Source organism: Aristolochia californica, unplaced genomic scaffold (assembly GCF_029961685.1).
Source record: "Aristolochia californica isolate CCGP_79_NKW_82.1479 unplaced genomic scaffold, dmAriCali1.0.hap1 SCAF_1, whole genome shotgun sequence".
NCBI lineage: Eukaryota > Viridiplantae > Streptophyta > Magnoliopsida > Piperales > Aristolochiaceae > Aristolochia > Aristolochia californica.
The window spans coordinates 6644764-6668674 of record NW_027181770.1 but is presented as its reverse complement, the minus strand read 5'-3'; the positions used below and the strand labels follow the sequence as shown (position 1 = coordinate 6668674).

Sequence of the window (23911 nt, the reverse complement as noted above, 5' to 3'; positions counted from 1 at the left end):
TCATCTTTCTATGCCAGAAGAAGACTTTCATTCACCGAAGGAAAGCAGCAGTTGTGTCCTACAGCCTCTTTGTCTGGCTGTAAATGGCCAAGGAAAAAATATTTTAAAAATAATTTTTTGCTGAGCCAAGTTGCCTGCTATGTTAAATTCAGATGTCATCGTTCTAACTGCTCGACCACCTAGATTAATATCTGCAAATACTCTCCGGCACTGAAAATGTCGTTCTACATTCTTCTGCTCGTGTTCGTCTCCAGTTTTGCGTGCTTGTGCCTTTGGAGAAACAGTAACAAAGAGACTGAAACTAAGGAACTTCCCCCAGGCCCCAGGAAGCTCCCGATCGTTGGAAATCTGCTTCAATTCGGTGAGTTGACTCATAGATCCCTCTACACTCTGTCGCTTAGACATGGCCCCCTCATGTTTCTCCAACTGGGTTCCTATCCTGCAATCGTGGTATCCTCCGCTGACACTGCTAGGGAGATATTCAAGAACCACGACAATGCCGTTTTGAACAGGCCTACGACATTCGCGGTGAGGAAGCTCTTCTATGGATGCTCAGACATGGCTTTCACTCCATACGGTGAGTACTGGAGAGAGGTGAAGAAGCTTTGCACCTTAAAGTTGTTCACCTTGAAGAGAACTCAATCATTTCGAGCTGTGAGGGAAGAGGAAGTCTCGTTATTAATGGAATCGATTGCTCGATCTTCTTCCACAGTGATTAATCTGAGTGAATTAATCCTTGCTCTCGTGAACAACATCGTGTGTAGGATAGTGTTTGGAAAGAAATATGGCGAGACGGGAGAAGCATATGGTAGTAAGAGCAGGTTTTACGATAATTTAGCAGAACATCAGGCCTTCTCGGGGGCCATCACTCTTGCGGATTTCTTCCCACATCTGGAGTGGATCCACAAGTTCACCGGATTGGAGTTCAAGGTACAGAAGATCTTTCGACAATTTGACGATCTTCTCGATGAAGTTATAGAAGCGCACGAAAACGCAGAAGTGCGGAGATCAGACCACGAAGATCTTGTAGACGTCTTGCTGAAAGTTCAGCAGGGCACAAGTCTGAGGATTCCGCTCACCATGAACAACGTCAAGGGAGTCCTCATGGTTGGTATCCACTTTCTGTTAATTACCTCCCTAAAAGCTCTAGTCCTGGTCAGAAAACTGGCCTGACTCAGTTTAGTGCTGCTGCAGGATATTTTCGTTGCAGGTACGGATACATCTTCTTCATTAATCGTATGGGCGATGACAGAACTGATGAGGAATCCATCAGTTATGAGGAAAGCACAAGCGGAATTGAGAAGAGAGCTCGGAAAGAAAGAGAGGGTTGAAGAGAGCGATCTCCATGGACTGGAGTACCTAAGAAATGTCATTAAGGAGACTCTAAGGCTTCATCCTCCAGCGCCTTTATCAGTCCCTCGGGAAACAACAGAAAAATTTACAATCGGAGGCTATACGATTCCTGCGAAGACTCGAGTGTTTGTTAATGTTATGGCAATAGGATTGGATCCAAAATATTGGGAATGCCCAGGAGAGTTCAGGCCAGAGAGATTTTTCCAAAATCCAGTAGATTACAGGGGACAACATTTCGAGCTTATACCATTTGGGACTGGCCGGAGGAGCTGCCCTGGAATTAGTTTTGCAGTGCCGGCTGTAGAGCTAGTACTTGCAAATCTTCTGCACTGTTTCGATTGGGAGCTTCCTCCTGGAATGGAAAAAGAGGATTTGGATTTAAAAGAAACAATTGGGATTACAACTCACAAGAAAATTCCACTTTGCTTAGTAGCCACTGCCAAAATCTAGGACATGATTGTACATTATTTTTTTCTAGTTGTTTTATATATAGAAGATCAGGTATAAAAGGGTTTTACATGGGTCTCATAACAAGAATTCTCACAGAGCTAAAATTATTATAGTGGAGTCTGAGAGAAGTCTTACAAAAGGAGATCTACTTATATGTTGTAGTTAGATTCTATTTATTTCCTCTATTATAAATAAAGACTCATTGTACTCAAATTACATCAAGTTACTGAAGTATTTGTCTTTTCTAGAAATTCAACATGTATCAAAGCAGGTTGTGTGAGTTGACTCGATGAACCCACTGAGATAACTTGGTCCTTTTTCTGGTTTATCACCTCCAGTAGTAAGGTTTGTATATTACCTTTTTTCTCTTCCTTTCTTGTTCAAGTACCTGTTATTTCTTTGGCGTTCTCACCTTCCTGCTGAAACTTTCATATTTCAAATTATATATTGAAGAAAATATCTTTGAGTCTACTTTCTAAATCAAAAAGAATTTTTACAATCGAAGTTTTCTATAAAGAAAAATCGACATTTGAATCAACAAAGGTCAGAATTTATAGAAATAAATTCGCTAGAAGTAATTCAAATTAAAATTTTTAAATTATTATTAGTTTATTTAAATTAAATTCAAATAAAAGTCTTATGTATTTTGGCTTCAATCTTTCTTTTAAATCAGTTCTTTTGTTTGTTTATTCTCGTCTCCATCTTTCGTTATTATGAGTGTGTTCTAATTCATTTCCATCCTTCTCTTATGTTTCTCCTATTGGGTTCCCTTCCTACAATCGTCATATCCTCCGATGATACAACTCGAGAAATATTTAAGAACCACGAACAAGCACTTCTAATCGGCCCGTGACATACATGCAAAGGAAACTCTTTTGTGACTGCTCGGACATGGCTTTCTCTCCCTAAGGGAAACATTGGATGCAGGTGAGGAAGCTTTGCACCTTGGAGTTGTTCACCTTACAGAGATCTCAATCTTTTCAAACTGTCAGAGAAGAGGAAGTCGCGTTATAAATGGAATCAGTTGCGAGATATTCTCTGATTGGTTAATCTAAGTGAATTGAACCTTGCTTTTTTTAACAACATTGGCTATAGGATAGCCTTTGGAAAAAAATGTGGAAAGACGAGACAAGTATACGGTCGTAAGAGCCGGTTATATGATATCTTTGAAAGCTTCATATGAACTTCTAAAATATAATGAAATTTATTAAACTTTAAATGGAAACATACCTCCTGTCATGGCAATCGATTTCTAGAGATGATCGGAATAGCTCGTCTATTCAGAGGTTCGTTGATGGAAAACGCCCAGGCCCCCTACTAGACCAGATCCTTTACTTAAATTCCTTTTTTCATAAAAAAAAAAATAGAGACGTTTTAACTGCTACCAGTTACAACCAACGACTACCACCACCACCATCCAGGAAACCTCCACAAGATGGATCAATTATGGAGCTAACATTCTTCGACTTGATCCATTCACATATTTAATATGTATCATTGAATATTGACACATCTTCAAGAATAGATATAGTAACTGTATAATCAAACAAAGAAGATAAAATTACATGACTCATGATGGTAAGTCTTTTAGAACAAGTATTACACGTATTACAATGCAATTGTTTCCTTTGAATGAGAACCTTATGTGACAAATATCTTTATGAATGAACTTCCAAATGCTCATTCAAGATGATCTTTCATTGTTATTCTCTAAGCTTCATGTATACAACTAAATAAGAGATGCCAAAATTGAATTTAATGAAGTTTTTCAATTGACAAATTGTGAGACAAACATAAAGGAAATCTCAATTACATAAAATTACATAATATAACTGAGTCCCATATGTTCAACATGTCCCTTATATGCAATGGGTGGTAGACCTTTTGTCAATGGGTCAACAATCATTAATCCATTGCTGATGTGTTCCACAACCACTTTGTTTGCTTTGACATGTTCTCGAAGAACTCTATGTCAATGTGCTTACTACGACTTCTGCTCTTATTGTTCTTGGCCAAAAACCTACTGCAGAATTATCACAGTAAATCCTCAATGACTTAGAAATTGTGTCAACAATTTCATGTCCTAAAATAAAACTCTTCAACCATATAGCCTATGATGACGCTTCAAAACATGCTACAAAATCTGCTTCTGTGGTAGAAATAGCAATGAAAGATTGTTTTGCACCTATCCAAGAAATGACCCCTCCAACTAATAAGAAGACTTATCCCGTTGGAATCGAGGCATCCATAAAAACCAGAGTCTGAATATCTAATCACTTCCAGATGATCATATCGACTATATGTAAGCTTGTAGTCTTTAGTCCCTTGAAGGTATCACATGAATTTTTTTGTAGTTTTCCAATGGTCTAAGTCGGGATTACTTTGATATCTGCCCATCATTCCCATTGCATATGCTATGTCAGGTCTTATACCAACCTGATCATACATTAAACTCCCAACTACGGAAGCATATAGAATGTTTTTCATTTTTTCACTCTCTAAATCATTTTGTGGACTTTGTTCCAAACTTAATTTGTCACCTTAGACAAAAGGTGCAACACCATATGAGCAGTTTTTCATACGAAATCTCTCTAAAATTTTGTTGACATAGATTTCTTGAGACAATCCTAATGTCCCTCGGGATCTGTCTGTATCAATCTTTATGCCTATGATATAAGAAGCTTCACCCATATCTTTCATATCAAATTTCATCGAGAGAGATCGTTTAACCTCATGAAGTAATCCTAAATCACTTGAAGCAAGTAGAATATCATTTACATATAGGACTAAGAAAATTATTTTTCTTCCATTGACCTTATGGTATATACATTGATCCATGATATTTTTCATAAAACCAAATGAAAAAATAACATCATGGAATTTTAAATACCATTGATGAAAGGCTTGTTTCAGTCCATATATAAATTTCTTAAGTCTACAAACCAAGTGATCATTCCCCTACGAAATGAAACCTTTAGGTTGCTTTATGCAAACCTCTTCTTCTAGGTCTCCATTGAGGAAATCCATTTTCACATCCATTTGATGTAACTCCACATCAAAATGAGCTACTAATGCCATGATTATCTGAAATAAATCTTTCTTTGAAACAAGAGAGAAAGTATCGCAATAATCAATTCCTTCTTGTTGAGTAAATCCTTTGGCTACAAGTCTTGCCTTATATCTTTCAATATTTCCTAAAGAGTTTCTTTTGGTTTTAAAAACCCAATTACAGCCAATGACCTCTCCCCCTTTAGGCAATTCAGCAAGATCCCAGACTTGGTTTTTAGCCATTGAATCCAACTCTTCCTTCATGGCATCGTTCCATAATGTGGATTTATGTACACTCATAGCCCATGAAAACGTAATAGGATCATCTTTGGTACCATGTCCATGTCAGACTCTTGAAGGTACACTTTATATTCTGAAGAGATTGTAGGTTTCCTAACTCTTGTAGATCTTCTTAATGGTACTTTAATATTTTCACATTGAGAATTTTGAGTAACTGGATCTATAGGAATATCTTCATGATGAGATGGATCTTCAACTATTGGTTGCTCTTGAGTAATCGAATCTTGATGATTATCTTGAATGACAACCAATCTATGTGAAGTTGTAGGAAGTTAGGAACTCGTATGCTCCTCAAAAACTAAGTTTCAAGGTTGACTACTCATACTAATCTCATCATTCTCATGGAACCTTGCATTCTTAGATTTGACAATTCTTGTCGAACGAGATGGACAATAAAATCTGTATCCCGTAGACTTTTCTGCAGTGCCTATGAAATGTCCACTAACTGTTCTAGAGTCTAATTTTGCCTCATATGGATTGTAAATCCTTGCTTCAACTGGACAACCCCAAACATGTACATGCCTAAACTAGGTTTCCAACCTTCCCATAACTCAAACGGTGTTTTATAAACCGCCATGGTTGGAACCTTATTCAGTACATAGGTTACAATTTTGAAAGCTTCACTCCACAAAGGCAATAAAAGATTGGAGTTACTAATCATACTCCTCACCATGTCGATTAATGTTCGATTTCTTCTTTCAGTCACACCATTTTGAGACGATGAGCCAGGCATTGTGTATTATGGCACAACACTTTGTTTCTCAAGAAACCATGCAAAAGGACCAGGCAATTGTGATCTTTCAATATACCTACCATAATATTCACCATCTCTATCTAACCTTACGATTTTGAATTGTTTGCCTAATTGTTTCTCTACTTCTGCTTCATAGACCTTAAAAACATCTATTGTTTCACTTCTATCATAAAACAGATAAAGATACATATATCGTGTATTGTCATCAATCAAAGTAATAAAATATTTTTTATCATAAAAAAATGCATCATAAGGACTTGAAATATCAATGTGTATTATTTCTAAAACATCAGAAGTCCTCCTGACATCTTTCTTGTACTTGTTGGTTTGCTTTCCTTTAATGTAATCGACACATGTACTAAAATCAATAAAATCAAAAGCCTCATGGACTCCATCATTAACAAATCATTTAATTTGGAGATATGACCTAATCTTCTATGCCACAACATGGAGGATTTCTCATTTATAACATTGCGCTTAATGCCAACATTAATACCATGCATAGTAGTATGAATGCAATCAAAGGTAGGGTTTGAAATAAGTTTAAAGAATCCTACATCTAAAATCTCATTTCCAACAAGAACATGGTCTTTATACAATTGAAGGGAATTTCCAAGGAAATTAAAACTAAATCCAAAAGGTGAAAGTCTGAAAACTGAGATAAGGTTTTTAGAAAAGACGGAACATAAAATGTCCTTTCAAGGTCTAATACAAGGCTAGTATTGAGGACAAGTTTGAAAGTTTCATCCGCCTCCACATGTGAACCCATCTTGTTTCCTGAATAAATGGAGCATTCACTTTGCATCGGTTTTCGTTGGTTTAGGAAGCCCTTCATGGTGTTGGAAACATAGATTGTAGAACCAGAATCAATCCATAAAGTGTTATCAGAAACTTGAGTGATATTAGACTCAAAGCACACTAAGGATATGAGATTACCGTTCTTTGCAAGCCTATGCTTGAACTTGGGACAAGTTTTCTATATATGTTATTTCTACCTGCAGAAGAAGCATTTGATATCGCCCTTATATGCTTTATTAAGAGGGGCTTTTCCCTTCCCTTTCTTAAAAGGTTTCTTGCCCCGAGTCATCAAATACTCATTTTCGATCCTCTCTTGATTCAACCTCCCTTCCTCTTGTACACACATGGTCAAAAATTCATTAATTAACCATTTCTCCTTATGTGTGTTATAAGAGATTTTAAAGAATGTGTATTCAAATGGAAGTGAGTTAAGAATGAAGTGGACCAAAAATGACACAAACATCTCAATCTCTTTTGATTTTAGTTTTGCGGCCATATCCGCATCTGCATGATGTGCTCACGCACACCCTTGGAGCCAGTAAATTTCATAGAACACATTTGGGTTATCAAGGTGCTCGCTAATGCCTTGTCAGAAGTCTCAAACTGTTATTGAATAGTTTGAAGATATTCCTTGGCTTTGGCACAACCATAAATGGATCCACGGATACTCTTCCTAATATGAGTCTTAATAAACATCAAACTTAATCAATTGGATCACTCCCAAAGTTTAAATTATGTTTTCTCAATTTGGGTACTGGATTCCTTGGGATTTGAAGGTTCATCCACTCGAAGTGCCAAGTCAAGATCCATGCACCCCAACAACAGGAGAATTTTGTCATTCTAGTCAATATAATTTTCTCCATTCAAATGAATAATAGAGGAATCAAAGTTTGGGACAGACAAAGTTTGAATAACTACAAAATAGACAACAAGCTTACCAAACACGTAATGAAGCTATTTTTTTGAATATTTACCCATGTAAATAATTCAAACAAATAAATTAACTTGTCATTATAATCTTTACTATGGGCTTAGATTATAACACATAAGCGATTTATGTCTTTTTATGATGGGACCAAAAAATTTGTTTGTAAAGGAATATCCTAGGCCTATGGGCAACTAGATTTTTTTTAAAAAAATATTTCTTTACCATCCTATTAATCACTTAAATATAACATTTACCCTGTGGGGTTAAATTATTATATCTCCATGATTAATCACAATTCTTTTTTAGGTCTTTAACTTTATATGACTAAACTTAATGTCACTAAATATTTTCATAATTAAGAATGTTGTGGCAATTACTCAATTATTCAAATGTATATAAAAATATGATATAAAAATAATTGACTAAAATTGATATCAATTATTAATTCCTTATATTTATGTTAACCTAAAATATGCATAAAAATTAAGTATGTATAAAACCTAAATAAAAATTTTCACTATTGAAAAATTGACAAAATATGCACAATATACTACTATATTTGCGTGCACAATTATTTAATTCATATGAATTAAAAGAAAAATTGCATAAAAAACAGATATATTGATTTTACAGATATTTAACTATATATCAAGTGTATCCAATGATAACACATAAAGGTAAGATGGCTTAATGTTCACTGGCGCCAGAACAAAATCAAGCCTGTGGTTTCAAATCCTTGCTCAAGCAAAGACAAAAAAAAAAAAATTATGTGAATCGAGTTGGCTCAGCCTGCTCTCGGGCGATTCATTGGAGTGAGTTAGAACGGTTGAGTCGGGCTGACTCAACCCATGTGACTCACTGACTCGTTATTTAAATCAAACTACCATATGATTCAAAAAAGTTTTTTTTTTTAGTTTCTACCCGCCGAAGGTCGTCTTCAACCTCCAACCACGTGCAGAGGGGGCGTTTGATTGTGGCCACCGTCGGCTGACGTCGTCGGCGTTGCTAGCGCATCTGGTGCCAGCCAACGCTACTCTTTCACCGTAGAGGCACAAGAACACAATGGACAAAGGGAATCGTCTGTCGTGTGTTCATCGCCGACCTCTATCATAGCCTCGATGTCTTTGGCGCATCCTGCTCCACCCAGTGTGTAAACCCCATTGCATTACAACACACGGTGCCGGCTCGTGAACCATCGGCCGACGATGCGTGAAGAGAGCACAGTCGATGCTCTGGCGGACAGATGACACAATCGAGATTGCCAAAAAATGCACAAATATGCACTCCCGACAGTGGCTTCGCTCTTCCGAGAGCCTTCTTAATGTCGGTGCTTACAACGCCAGTGGGCTTCACAGCGCCGATGTGCGCATACACCGAAGAGTGTCGTTCAAAATTTTAATCTCAACGGAAATGAAGCCTGGTCACCGAGGCAATGCTCTGATATCAAATGAAAACTTCATATGAACTTCTATAACATCATGAAATTTATTAAACTGTAAAGGAAAACATACCTTCTGTCATGGCGATCAATTTCGAGAAATGATGGAATGATTCGTCTATTCAGTGGTCATTGATGGATACCCACCACCATCTAGGATAGCCTCCACAAGATGAGTCTATTATGGAACTAACAATTTTAACAAAACTTCAAGCCCTTTTGGGGGCCATCACTAGGGGAGGCATATAACCGAGTCGGATCGCCAACAACTCGAGTTCAGCTCGATTCGATTCGATTTATCTGGATCTTGAACCGAGTTCGAGATCCAGATCAGGCTCGTTCAAGTTAACAAGTCGAGCTCGAGCGAACCATGGTTCGGTTTGGAAGCTCGCGAGTCGGCGGCCCAAGCACATAGCGCTCTTCAAACGTTTCTGTTATGGGCTCACAATGACCCACTTGGTCCTGGGGTTAAGTACCTATGCCTTCCGCTCTTAACAGGCCGGTCTTTTGGGTAGTATTGGCTAGATGCTTAACAGTTTCATTCTTCGGAACCGGGGAAATGGGATAGTCAGGATTCGGTAGGTAGCAACAGATCGCCATCGAGTGAAAATAGCTGGGGGGGGGGGGGTGTAGATCACGTGGAAATCAACGTGAGAAAAATCGGAGTGGAATCTGCTCCGTTAGGATAGTTTTGGTTTTTAATTTGATTTCATTTTCTTATTCTTCGTTCTTCCCCTTTGATTTCTTCCTTCGATCTTCTTCCTTGCCGACGAAAGTGACAGAACAGAGCCTCCAGGTTTTTTTTTTTCGTCGCCAACATAATAGTGATTTTTGTTGTACTCTCCCTGTGCTTTCTTGGCCATCTGGATGGAAGATCCGCTGTCGTCCCAAAAGATACGACTTTACCAAAGTCTCCGTCTCTGGCAATTGGTCGAATGACCGTCAAGGATGTAGAAGTGGGAGAAATGGTGGAGACCTCTACTTCTCTCATCCCCTCTTGTTGGGGTTTTCCGCCTCCTTTTTGTGACTCTATGCAAATGAAATAGAGAGGAGATTTGCCAATGTAAGTAAAAAATATAGACAAAAAAAAAATGACAATGGCAGAGGGGAGTGTTTTTACCTCTACGTGTAAATAAAGTAAAGTAGAATTAAGTAGAGAAGAGGACAATAGGATGAAGAAAAGGTAATTGCAGTGTCTTGGGAAAAGGAAGAGATATTATTCTAAAGTTTTATTATTTTAAAAGTGTCTTGGTAAGAGAGTGGGTTTCTCAAACAATGTGAATTTCTATACCATTGTTTCCCTTAAATATATCACTCTAATAAGGAACTGTGTTCAATCAAAACTGGTTCAACCAGCTAGACCGGTCTGTAATTTATAATGTTAAATAAGTATTAAATAGGTATTGATTTATTAGCTCTTCCTGTTAAATTGATATCAATAGTTAACATTAGTTCTAATGCCATAAATAATGACTCAGTTTGACATATTTTATGCAAAGTTTTAAATATAGATTAGAGTTTTGAGTTCGGTTAAAATTATTAGACTCGAACTCAATCATAATTTTAGGCTCAAGTTCGAAATATTTAAATCAAGTCCAACTCGAACATAGGTAGGTTTGAACTAAACTCGACTCGATGCCACCTAACCATCACTGTTGCGGATTTCTTCCCACATCTGGAGTGGATTCACAAGTTCACATGATTGGATACAAAGCTACAAAACATTTTTCAAGAATTTGACGATCTTTCGATGAAGTAATAGAAGCTCACCAAAACCCAGAATTGTCGGAGATCAAACCACCAAGATCTTGTTGACGTCTTGCTGGAAGTTCAGAAGGACACCAGTCTGAGGATTCCCTTCACCATGAATACTGTTAAGGGAGTCCTCATGGTAGGTGTCCACCACCTATTATTTACCACCTATAAACTTAATTTAATACTGCTTAGAAAGCTGTGATTAAGGAGACCCTGAGACTTCATCCTCCAGCTCCTTTAGTTTCTCGAGAGACAACAGAGAAATTCAACATCAACGGCTATACGATTCCCGCAAAGATTCGAGTGTTTATTAATGCAACAGCAATATGATCCGATCCAAACTGTTGGGAGTGCCCAGAAGAGTTCAGACCAGAGAGATTCCTCCAGAATCTGATAGACTACGCAGTTCAATGTTTCGAGCTTATAATGTTGGGAACGCCCAGAAGAGTTCAGACCAGAGAAATTACTCCCAAGTCCAATAGACTGTAAGTGTCAACATTTCGAGCTTCAGTAGCAGCGTCAGCTGTGAGTTATCTTCAATAGGGAAGTTCCTCCTGGAATGGAAATTGAGGATTTAAATATGAAAGAAGCTATTGAGGAGGCAATTCAAGAGAACTCTTTGTTTAGCAGCTACTGAAGGCAGAAACTGATCTTCTTTGAAGTAAATAAATGAACTTCTTTTACTTCTCTTATGCATGTTTGCGGCAATATGTTGCAATGAATTAGAATGGAAATTGAGGATTTGAATATGAAAGAAGCGATTGGGGTGACAATTCAAGAGAACTCTTTGTTTAGCAGCCACTGAAGGCAGAAAACTGATCTTCTTGGAAGTAAATAATGAACTTCTTTTACTTCTCTTATGCATGTTTGCAGCAATATGTTGCAATGCATTACACTAAATAAAATTGATCTACAGAAGGGGCTCAGAGAGCTCCATCTCATTTGAGTTCTGCTGCGTCTCTGCATGGTGCCCAACAAAGTTGAGACCTAACCATTGCCATGGCCAGCAAACATACCTGGGATGGTTATGGGTACCCAAATCTCTCCTACTGTCCAACTCTTCAAGCTGATGGCTCAGCTCCTCAACCCTTTCCCTCAGCCTTGAAGCCCTCAAGTCTGCCAATTTTAGGGATTTCTCTGCTGCATCACGAGCAGCCATAGCTGCAACAGCAGTCTCTTCTTTGAACTTAAGCTTGTTCTCAGATTCCAACATTTTTTGTTTTGCCTCCTCAAGCTCCTGTCGGAGGGTTGTTAACTGCAAATTGCAATATAAATGGTTACATTATTAGATCCAGCCGCCAATTGATAGTCAAGTCCACAAATGGTTATTTGTAACCAAGTGAATGAAATGATACAAGTTCACTAGTTTATTTTATGGATAACAGGACCTACGTGGGCATCAACCTGACAAAAACAGTTCTAACAGAGAGAGGGAAAAGGAAAAACAAACACTTAAAGAGAGACAGAAGCAAGCATCTAAGATACATTTTCTCTGTAACTACTGTTACATTTTGCCTCATGCCACACCTCAAAGCTAGAGCTTTTCTGTTCTCACCATATAAATGTTTATGATAATCAATGAGAAAGAAGTGAAGCACTGCTAAAAGTAGCCAAGAACCCATGACTAAGATCACAAGTCTCAGTGATATATATGATGGCCCAGAACTGCATGCAGTTACCGCCAAGATCTTCCAGAATTGTCCAGAACATAAAATCTAACTTATCAAGGAAGTAAAGAACCATACCTAACATAAAAGTGGAAGCCCAATCTTAAGACAAAACAGTAATGATAATTTACCATGTTTATTACAGGATACTAATCCCAAAAAGTCAGATGGTTTAGTAGAGGTCAAATACTTGATGATATATTCAGCTCGTGAAGAAAACTATTTGTAGCAAATTCTTCTTCCATAAGACTTCCATCAACGAACCAAACTTTTACCCCATTGTTTAAATAGCTTACAACTTCCATACAACTTTCGGTAATATTGTGAGGTTGTAGGTGGTTACCAGTTTGAAACAAAGTAAACCAACAGCTTTCATGCAGGCAGCAGTGGTTGCCTGATATAGTGTAAGTTCATCTTTTATCTTTTCATTGGAAGTGCAGAAAGAAAAATCCCAAACACACATGACCTAGTCGTGACGAGCTGCTTGGGTCATCAAGGCCAACTTTGTGTAAATGCATATGATGTGACCACAGAGTCGCGAGGAAGTTTTCCACTCATGCTACAGTCATGCCTTTGCCATTCAAAATTGGAACGAAGCTTCTCTTGGCCATAGTGGAAACCTAAGTCAGTGGAACTCATATGTTGATTAAATTGTTAACCAAAAGGCAGTTTGTGCCACTTCACCATTTGACAAAGCATATCTTGGACATAATAAACGACAAGGCCAAAGAAAATTGTTGACATTAGGAAAATGAAACTGTAGAAGGGAAGAATAAAAAATTACCAAAGAAAAAAAAAGGTAGAAAATATGCTCCTTGTAGGATTTCAATGCAGGAATATTAATGACCAATGCCCTCATAAAGGAACAAGCTAAACAGAGGGTTTGGAAACATAACTAGTTCTTACTGACTAAAGGATGAAAACCAACACACAGAAGCATTCACAAGAACAACCAAGAAAGGTACTGCCATAAGGTTCTATTTCCCACAACAATTTTAGGCAGGCTTTCTAGATATGAAGCCCCAAAACTGACCGGTACATCTCATAGAAGGGAACTTTTTTCTTAAGAATTGCACAACTTAGTTCTGCTACCACCATGAATTGGATGCCACAAATGAAGAATCAAACAAACATTTTAGAAAAAAGATTTTTTTTTTTTTTTTTACAAGGAGATGCCCACGGATATCTTGAAAGAATATTATCCAAAATGGACCATAAAAGAATACTACAATAATATGTAAGTACGACTCTACAAGATTAGCAGCCTTTATGAAATGTCGTGCTAAGCATGTCATACAGTATGATATTGAAAGATACGACTTGCATTACGAAAAGATGCTACATGCATGTAATGGGCGTAACATTGACAGCACGACCAACTGGAGTCTGAACCTCAAAAATAAAAGAGAGAACAAGTTCATCATGATGTGAAGCAAACCTGGGCAAGGAATTCTTGTTCAACAGCTCTTCCTGCTTCTGCTTCTTGCTCTGCAGCCAATTTCCACCTTACGATTTCTTCTTCTGCAGCTGCAATATCCATCATAAGGCCTTCAACCTGTTGGTGATTTAGCCAAAGTCAGCATGCTTATCACAAGGGAGTTAAAATCAAAGATAATAACTTCATTGTGCCCAAAAATCCTTGGTGAGCATATGCACAAAAGTTGGTAAGGCAGTGAATTACACTGTCATTTGCCACTCTCTCTTTTTCCTCGAGTTCCTTCATATATTGTTTTTTCTGGCCAAGCTCTTTTGCCTGAGCCTCCAAATGTCCTCTAAGTAGACATGACTCTGCCCTTAATCCATTAAAAACAATGACGAGTAATTAGTTATTACCTTCCATTTGATTGAGTTGTGAGCTGTAAAAGAAAGTGGTATTGCAACTAATAGTAGCATCAAACCCAACTTGATAGCAGTAAGACAAATAGTAACGCCACCCATCCTTTTTCCTTTTGCATTACACAAGTTAGTGAATTGGGGAATCATATAAAGGATACCATATTAACAAATTTGCCAGTGTCTAATGCCTAAGTTTGTCTCCATCAGGAATTGGAATGTATTGGGTTGGTTCTGAAAGGTAAAAGATGTGAGAAATTTTCCCAAAAATAAAGTACAAGACTGGCAAATCCAAATCCCTATCCAGAGAAAATTAAGGTTTGCCTACGATAGAGAGAAATTATGTGTCCAAGATTTATGGTTCAACTAGTAGTATTTTATTTTATATATAAGAAATGGTTTTGTACAATTTTACCTCCAAGATAGAAGTGATTGGTTCCCCTCTGCCTGTGGACCTATCAAAATTAATGTTTTTTTTTTAAATTAGTGAGATTTTAAAACACATTTGCGAGACTAATGGTGGACTAAACATATTTGTAAGACTACGATTCCATGTATCACATTATCAGTCAAAGTCCACATAAAAAAAGAAAGCACATGACATAGCACACGATAATGCACATTTAAAAAAAATCCTTTCTAAAATCGGTATCCTCAGTTCCAAGTTCATAACAATACAAAGACAAGGAAACTCAGGTTCAGTGATTCTGACTTCACAATTATTTCAGCAGTCGGCTTTGCTGCTACCAACCAAATTATATGGTATGGTCACAGCAAGGGTACCGACTTCAACAAACAACCAGTAAAATGCGAATTTCATCTTTCCAGGTTTCATCTGCTTTATGGACTCACTTAGCCGCACCGACAATTGATACTTGATGTGCTTCCAGGCAGAGACTTCTCAAGCAAACCTGATCACTAAAAGACACTTGTCTTTCGTTTTCATTGGTTTTTTCTGATTTTTTCTGATTTTTTTACTAGTAAGCAGTCAAGCTGATAAACATCAGAACTTGAAAAAGATTTACCTGAACAGTTTACAGAAGAGAGGAATGAGGCAGTGAGAGATGGGACATCTCAACAACAAACCTATCTTCTTCTGTTGAGTAACAAATAACAAAAGGAGCTCTAAATGGAGGTAGGGCCAGCAGCAGCATGTGCGAAGTTACTTGGCAACGAACTCTGCAGTTCATCTCCATTTGGATTTTGAAGGGAACTGATTCTCAGCTGACAATGGCAACTTTAGCATGAACAATAAGTTCTGAATCAGATTCCCTGGGAGTTTCTTTCTTCCCAAGACATAGTAGGATGACACTCCCATAAAGTGAATCAAATGACTACTTATTTAAAATGCCTATGATCCAATCTTATAAACTGAGTTCAAACATTTTACCCAGGTTAACACTGTAAAAGGTCAACTTTCCAAACATTTTGCCCAGTGAGTGTCTTTCAGCAGAACCGGAGGAAGATGACTCCCCAATCCCCAGCTGAGATTGAGATCCCGTCCCATAGGGTTCCCTCTCCTCAGATGCCATAAAGCTTAATTTTGGTAGCAGTTCTAAAGGCAATCCTTGTACTGCTGGCCTCTCCCTGCCTCCCTCTTCTGTGAATGCCCTAAAGCTTGATTTTAAAGGCATCCCTTATACTGCTGGTCCTCCCTTCCTTAGCAGATGCTCGCTTGCATTTTGGATATGGGATAAAACTCATGTTTTTGAGTATGCTATCGTATGCATGAAAAATTCTACCTTCATTTTCCTATAATAAAATGGAACGATATGGGAGAAGTTTTAACTTTATGATGATCCTAGTGTGCTGCTTATAAACTAAATCAGGGGCTCCTTGATGCAGTGATACGGCAGAGATCTTCCTTTATACTATACACTACGTAGAGTTACAGGGTTTGTAAAACAAAGGACAACACTAAGATCCAGGAAGATCCAAAGGAATAGAAGAAGAAATATATAGTACAGCTAACTGTGCTCAAATTATGTGGCAGAATGAGATAAAAAAACTCCAACAGGACTGATATCCAAAGTAATCTTACTCTTGTAATCTCTCTTTTGAGTAAAACAGTCCCACAAAGTAAGGGGAAATTACTTCCAACGATAAATTAACAAAAGAAAAGAGACAGGAAATTAGATAACCCAAGTATAACAACAACCACTCAAGTCAAAGTGTGGTGCGGGAGTGATGTTTCTCCCAAAAAACTTGTTTCATTGAACAGTCAGGAATCTCAAGAATGTTATGCTCAAGAAATATCAAATCTACTTTGATGTGCCAACTGAACACCAGTTCTTGAGTCAGGGAAGAGACTCACTCCCTCTCTAGATGTTAACTTTTGTGTAAGAATTTTTATGGGTCTTGTTACAGGAATCTATATTGGACTGGGGAAGGGACCATCATCAAAGACCACAATGATGACCCAAAAAGGGACACCAACCATGCGTATGCATAAAGTTAAACCAGGAAAAGGCTGTTGTATGCTGCATCCTCAGTTTTTCCCAGGAAGGATAGACTTATGATGCTCCAAAAGGCCAAGCCAAGAATATCCTTGATCATGGTGCTCCCAAACAACACAATGTCTCATCCACATACACAACCAGAACAATAATCCCAAACTTTCTTTTCAGCAAAAAAAATAGAATGATCACAATCGTTGCTTCATATAAACCCAAACTTCATTATTATATTACTGAATTTTTCAAACCATGCTTTGGGACTTTGCTTAAGCCCATAAATAACTTTTTTTAACTAGCAACTTTCCTTGTCTCTAAGGGGTGGCATCTAGCCGAGCCAAGCTCGAACCTCCATATATTCGAGCTAGGCTTGATCTGAATACTTCGAATTTGAGCTCGAGCTCAGCCTCGAGCCTAAAATTGGAATCGAACTCGAGCCCAAGAATTTTAAAAAAGTTTGAGCTCGAGCTCGAACCGGGTTCGAACTCCAACCTACATTTAAACTTTGCATAAAATACATATCAAATAAACTGTAGGACTCTGCATCAAATTATACATAAACACTGATAAATTATGCATAAACTTTGTTCAATAAATAATGCTAGCATAATCGATAGTTTAAAACAACTTGCTGAATCAAAACTACAAAAAGAATCTTATTTGACTCTCGTTTAGTTGTTAACATCTAGATTATTACAGTTTTCAATAATGATTGATACAACAAAGTATATGACAAGTATCTTTTCCAAACTAGTTCTATATTATGTTCCTTCCAATCCCTTACTTGATTCTGGGCCAAAAAGTTCCAATACAAATATGATTGGGCCTTTGGCTGGCTTCTGAACAACTCTTCTTTCAACCTTATCCCTTACTTGATTCTAGGCCAAAAAGTTCCAATACAAATATGATTGGGCCTTTGGCTGGCTTCTGAACAACTCTTCTTTCAACCTTTCTAACAATTCTTTTGCTAACCAAAGTTTTAATGTTAGTAGCTTCGGCTGCACTCCTATCTTGTAATTCAGGTTTCTCTGATTGAGTTTGAGTTTTATGAAGGCTTTCACTTTTCTATCCATGGGCTTACTCTCTTTTACCACTGGTGAATTATCATCAGCATTACTCTTCTTCTCACCAACTTTCACTTTTACCTTCTTGATAATCTTCTTCTTCACTGCCTTGGAGTTTCGGCAACTAAAATCATAAGGGCATCGATTCCCAAAATACAAACAACAAAATAAATGGAAATTGAGAAAACAAGATGGACCTTTAGCATCCTTATGTGGATCGTATCTTTGAAAATTCCATTGCAACCAATTGGTGGGTAATCTGATTGCAATCAAGTATACAATCACATAAACCCATTTATGAGTTGTTCAAAATTTTCAGCATATCCACGCAATGGCTCTCGATAAGAAGAACGATAAACGTGCAAACAATTTGCAAAGGGCCCTTATATCTTTCTGTGACCCAACATGGAAAAACCAAAACTTATTTGTGCGAAACAACAATAAAAATTGAAACTTACCTATAGGGCATGAGTGTTTCACTACTCTTTTCTATGCCGGAAAAGCTTTTTACAATTAGGAAGAGGGAAAGTTCTTTCTCCCGCGTCAATTCCTTTGCACTGTGGAAATTTGTTTGTGAATTTTTGAAAGAGGAAGACGAGATTTTAATGCATGTAGAGCTTGAAGACGCCGAAGAGCGAAGACAAACATGGTTTGCCCTAGTTTCTTGACAAACGCCTCTACTTTGCTAAATACCTGCCCAAAGAGTAGAATGCCCTTATTCCCCTTGTTGCCTACTGGTTTAAGTAAACGAGCCGGCTTGTGAACCAAAGCGTCGCTCGTTTGAGCTTGGCTAGTTTACTTAAACGAACCTTGAATTCAATCTCGAATTTGATTCGAGATCGAAAATTTTCAAACCGAACCAAGCCGAACTCAAGCTATTCGCAAACTGGCTCAGTTTGATGCCACCCCTACCTATCTCCCACCGAGCAACATACCTAAGAGGTTCCTCCACATAAACCTCTTCCTTTAAATAATTATACAAGAAGGCATTTTTAATTTCCAATTGAAATAGTGGTCACCCTTTTTTTATAGCCACACAAATCAAAATACGAACCTTGGTGAGTAGAGCAACAGGAGAACATTTCAAACACATCAACACAAAAAGTTTGTGTATATCCCTTTGCCACCAATCTAGCTCTGTATCGGTCAATAGACCCATCATCTTTGTGTACACCCAATGACATCCCACAACAACTACCCCCAAAGGTGGATCACAAAGACTCCACGTCCCCCTAAACTCCAAAGCATCAATCTCTTCATCCATAGCTTGTTTCCATTTAGGAGAAGCCATAGCAACCTACATTGAACGAATTCAAGGAGATACAGCTAATGATCGTGCAAATGACTTGTAGGCGGGTGACAAGAAATCAAGGGACACATATTTCAATATAGGATGAGAAGTACATGACCTTTTACCTTTCTGGAGACTAATTAGCAAATCCAAATCAGATGGAACTGGACTTGTTGGCAAAGAAGAAGATGGTTGGTCTTGAGAAGGGGGCTCATGAGTTGGAACATCAGGAGCCTCAAGTGCTAGTAACAGATGACGAGAGTGTGGTTATATACTTGAAGTGGCGGAGAGGAACCTACGGTAGGTGCATCCATGACAGAAATAAGCAGTGGGTTATCCAGTTCCAAATGATGACTGAGAATCAATAGAGGACTCAAAATAGGTATTCTCAAAAAAAGTAATGTCAACAAAAAATATGGCTTACACTTAATGGGATCATAACACTTATATCCATTCTGACGATAGGAATAACCCACGAAAACACATTTAATAAGAATGAGGAGACAATTTATCAATAGAGTTACTTATATCCATTCTGACGATAGGAATAACCCACGAAAACACATTTAATAAGAATGAGGAGACAATTTATCAATAGAGTTACTAAACAAATGAACAAAACAAGTAGACCCAAAGGTACAAGGAAAGACATCAGAAAGTTTATATTGTAGTTTTAAAACCTGCATAGGAACTTATCCTTGCAAAACAGATGATGGCATATGATTGATTAAGAAATATGATATTAACACTGTATTGCCCCAAAAAGATTTGGGAACATTCATGTAGAATAACAAGGTACGAGTAACTTCAAGGAGGTGCATATTTTTCGTTCAACAACCCTATTTTGTTAGGGAGAATATATGCACGAAATTTGATAAGTAATACCATGTAAAGGAACAAATGAATTAAACTTTTGATTGAGAAACTCAAGGCCATTATCTGTACCAAAAATATGAACATTAGTACCAAACTGGTTTTTTATTTCATTGAAAAAATTCACAAATACATCAAAGACTTCTCCCTTCTCCCTTAGAAGATATACCCATGTAACTTTGTTAAAATCATCTATAAATGAGATATACTCATGTAGCTTTCTTCTCTCTTTTAGTTGCCTTTTAGTTGTCTCCTCTCTCTTTTCTTATTTCTCCCTCTTCTCTTAACTTCTTTATTGCACAAATTTATAGTAATTATGTTTTTCTAAGTTAGTCTCTGCCACATCTAGAACTAATCCTGGCACACATATTAGAAGGACTCATTTCTTCTGACATATATTTTATTTCTCATATACTCTAAAACTGAATGTATGAATCATCTCCTCTCTTTGCACTACTACATTCTTCCTTGATAAAATCATTTTTAACTCTCACAAATTAGTTAAAAGAAGAAGAACAAGCTTCATTTTTTGGAGTTCTTGGCTGGATATCAAGGTACAAGCAAGATGCTATAGAGCAAATGTTCATAACATGGACACACTAATCAGGTAAATTATGAAGTTTGTTGGTGGGTAAAATGTCCACCCATCTGTAGTTGTACGTGTTTCATGTTCAGGCTATTTTTCTATAATGAAAGTTGTTATAAGTGGGACAATAGTCCCATATTGGCTTAGGCATAAAACAATCTTATCCTTATGTATTGGAAAAACGCATCTTATCTTCGGTTAGTCATTTTTGGATGGATCTGGATCCAACTTTAACATAGTATTAGAGCTAACTCAAACCCAGAGTTCGAGTTCTATGTAGCCTCTATGTGTATTCTCTTTAGGCCGAGTGTGCAGGTCTTCTATGCCTTCGGTCGCATTATTTGTTTATGCCTGGATGTGAAGGAGAGTTTGAGTGGGTAAAAAGTCCCCCCACTCTATAGTTTTACATACTCCACATTCAGGCTAGTTGTCTGAAGTGAGAGTTGTTATGTATAGGTGAAATACTCCCATTTTGGCTTGGAGATACTATGCTTATTTGTTGGGAAGAGGCATTCTTACTTCGGCTAATGATTTTGGAATGGACCTGGACCAAACTTTAACAAAGTTCTACTATGAGTTATGACTAACCAATAAGAAAGAATGAAAAAAAAAAAAAAAAAAAAAAAACAGGTGTAGAGACTTGTCTGCTTGCAATTAGAACCATATTTTGCATGTTTATCACAGAGCAGTATGAACTAACCTCAGTGCTTCTGCAGTGTTTTGCAGCTCAATAATCTCCACTTGTGATGCTTTCACTATCTTCTCCAATGCACCAGCCTAGGTGAAAATACAGATGATATTAAATGATTTAATATAAGGGAAGCATAATCCCTAGTAGCTCAATCAGCAAGACAAAAGAGATACTAACCAAAGAATAAACTTCGTCCTCTTCTCTCATTCGAGAACCAGGCTTCGCCCCATTTGCCAGAAGATCATCAAACCTAACATCTAAGCCTGCCTTTCTTAACCTAGTTTCTGCAATATGTAAGATCTCATTTGTTTTAGCTGAGGGATCCAATGCCATCTTGCTTGATAAAGCACTTCTGAGCAATGAGCCAATATGTTGTTTCTCCTTCACTAATTGCGCATTTGTTTCATTCAGGACTTTCACTTCACGATTCCTTTGTTCAATTCCATCCCTTACTCTTTCCAAAATATGTCTACCCAGTTCACCAATTGAGATGATACCTGTTAATGAGGTCCGGAGATTCTCTTCCATATCCGTTTCATTTGGTAGAAACAACGACTCCGTCACATCCGCTTGATCTACAATATAATTAGCACTAACAACCTTAAATATTTCACAGAGTTGGTTGTGAGCTTTGGATACGCAGTTCAATTGGTCAATAATTAAGGGTTTCTGCAGATCCAACTTGGACTCCATAGCCCTCAACCTATCGTGGGATTCCTCCACTTCCTTCTCGACCAAAGCCAACTTCTGGGAGAGCTCCTTCTCCATCTCCAACATCTTCACATCTTTTTCCGCAGCCGCTTTTTCCAAATTCTCAGCTAGGGAAGTTCTGTTCTTAAGATCCTCTCTTAACCGACTAATTGTGGCTTCCAGCTCCGAAACCTCAATAGCAATTTCGTAGTTCCTCTGTTCCATATTTTCACGAGCCTCGTTTCTAGACTTATTGGCTGTTTCAATCTGTTTAAGAAGTTCGTCAACTATTTCATTCGTTCTTTTGATAACCCCATATGCCACTGCGGACAAACCGGTGAATTTCTGGGATCTCGGTAGGGCACCAGAGAAATTCTTAAAGTTACCAACCTTACCGGATATTTTATCAATCCCCTTAACAAGCAAATGAGCAGCGGGCTCAATCTCGGACCTGGAAGAATCTCTCGCCTTAACGGCTTCTTCCACCTGGCGAGCGATCTCATCCCTTTGCCTCAAAGCCTCGTCCTTCAACCTCGTGGCTTCTGACAATTCCCCGGATAACTTCTCATTGGATCTCAAACTCTCCTCCTTATCCCGAATTGCCTCGTCCCGCTTCTTGATGGCCTCGTGAGCAAGGACCTTGAGACGATTGAAGGAGATTTCGAGCTCGGACTTGGCGGCCTCGACGGCCTGGCGGGACGCTCGTTCGCGTTCGAGCTCCGCTACGATCTCGCGGTATCGGTCAGGGAAGACGGTCTTCTCGTTGGAAGGCGGAGAGTTGAGAATCAATGAAGGAGGCTCGTCGGTTTCGACGTCGCTAAGGACAGTGTCGTCGTCACCATCGCTGGTGGTGGCCATACAGTACACGGCCGATCAACCTGGGGAATAGAATTGCTCCTCAGGAAGGTTCCAAACTTCGGCGGAAGGTTTTGGCAGAAAAAGGAAATCCACCATTACCAACCAGTCAATTCTGAATTCTCTCCTGGGTTAGGCCTCTAATTGACAACGGCTGACTCGGGCAGGGAGGTATGAGGCATCAGGCAAGCAAAGGAAAAACGAAACAAGAGCCCAGGCTCGTCGCAATCGACAACGACCACGAAATACGTGAGTGCGTTAAAATTTACGGCAGAGATTGGGAAATACGTCTAAGATGGGAGAAGACGCAGAAAATATGAAATCAAATTTATTTTAAATAATTTATTTATTTTTGGATAAGATTTAAATAATTTATAAATACCATATAATTAAAATAAAATTATCATTATTTTATTAATTTAAGTTATAATAATAATTATTCTATTTTGCTTCCTCCCATGAATTCCGTTTGATCAATTTTTTGGAGGTATCAATTAGAATGCAACAATTACTGAAAAAAATTTACGGTTTACAGTAAACTGAATTTCAATTCCAGAATAATTCCAGACACATTAACTCCCAGTAAAATGGTTTTGCATCAAAGACAGGACTAATCCAAAGCTATTAATATGAAGAGGATGAATCTTCGAGAAAAAACAAAATGCAAACCACACATACCCTACACAATAATCTACTGCAATCTATGTCGGAAATTCGGCAAATCTGTAAACTCCATAGGAATCAAATAATTGAGTCGTCCGCGACAAATCAGCACCAACTTTTAACAAAAAAGTTCTTATCAAATGTTGATAATATGTGGTTTGGATTCTGCCAGTAAGTGTCGGCAACAGTCTTCTGCTCTATACTGATCCGTCCATTGATCAATTCTCTGCAGACCGATAGAAAATAGGAAGAGGAACTTTACCTTCTTCGATGTTGGAATCTCCAAAGGCCTTCGATCTGTAACTCTAACGACCTGTACAAGAAACGAAAGGATTTGCTAGAGGGCCGGCGCAGGGAGCCCTCCACGCTTTCTGGGTTTATTCAGCCTTCTGAGGCGCTAGGTTGCCTTGCTGGAGTTCCG

General features: G+C 38.1%; 2 protein-coding genes across 5 annotated transcripts; one reads left to right on the top strand and one right to left on the bottom strand.

Annotated features, from left to right (window-relative positions):
- Positions 1–216: 216 nt before the first annotated feature.
- LOC137945373 (cytochrome P450 71A9-like) lies at positions 217–1803 on the top strand. The gene is made up of 2 exons (XM_068791246.1): positions 217–1107; positions 1195–1803. Exons 1-2 carry the CDS (start codon positions 217–219, stop codon positions 1801–1803), a joined length of 1500 nt encoding a protein of 499 aa, XP_068647347.1.
- Positions 1804–10703: 8900 nt separating this feature from the next.
- LOC137944207 (uncharacterized protein At3g49055-like) lies at positions 10704–23818 on the bottom strand. Of its 4 annotated transcripts, none has more exons than XM_068789808.1 (6): positions 21460–23160; positions 21292–21368; positions 14173–14284; positions 13930–14046; positions 11841–12079; positions 10704–11378 (listed from the first exon to the last, which is right to left on the bottom strand). In XM_068789808.1, the coding sequence occupies exons 1-6, from the start codon at positions 22828–22830 to the stop codon at positions 11288–11290; spliced, it is 2007 nt and encodes a 668-aa protein (XP_068645909.1). In that variant the 5' UTR covers positions 22831–23160; the 3' UTR covers positions 10704–11287. The 4 variants fall into 4 exon arrangements, with proteins under 4 accessions (XP_068645909.1, XP_068645900.1, XP_068645892.1 ...); XM_068789799.1 differs by lacking the exon at positions 10704–11378 and adding an exon at positions 23753–23818 and having other exon boundaries at positions 11577–12079; positions 21460–22850; XM_068789791.1 differs by lacking the exon at positions 10704–11378 and having other exon boundaries at positions 11577–12079.
- Between the last annotated feature and the right edge of the window lie 93 nt (positions 23819–23911).

What these genes read in the sequence shown, in the direction of transcription:
- LOC137944207 (XM_068789799.1), bottom strand. Translation starts at nt 22,830, where the DNA reads ATGGCCACCACCAGCGATGGTGACGACGACACTGTCCTTAGCGACGTC. An exon ending in AGGACGAAGTTTATTCTTTG is followed by an intron (nt 21,369 to 21,459) that starts GTTAGTATCTCT and finishes ATTTTCACCTAG; the next exon opens with GCTGGTGCATTGGAGAAGAT. An exon ending in AACACTGCAGAAGCACTGAG is followed by an intron (nt 14,285 to 21,291) that starts GTTAGTTCATAC and finishes TAATGGATTAAG; the next exon opens with GGCAGAGTCATGTCTACTTA.
- LOC137945373 (XM_068791246.1), top strand. Translation starts at nt 217, where the DNA reads ATGTCGTTCTACATTCTTCTGCTCGTGTTCGTCTCCAGTTTTGCGTGC. An exon ending in ACGTCAAGGGAGTCCTCATG is followed by an intron (nt 1,108 to 1,194) that starts GTTGGTATCCAC and finishes GTGCTGCTGCAG; the next exon opens with GATATTTTCGTTGCAGGTAC.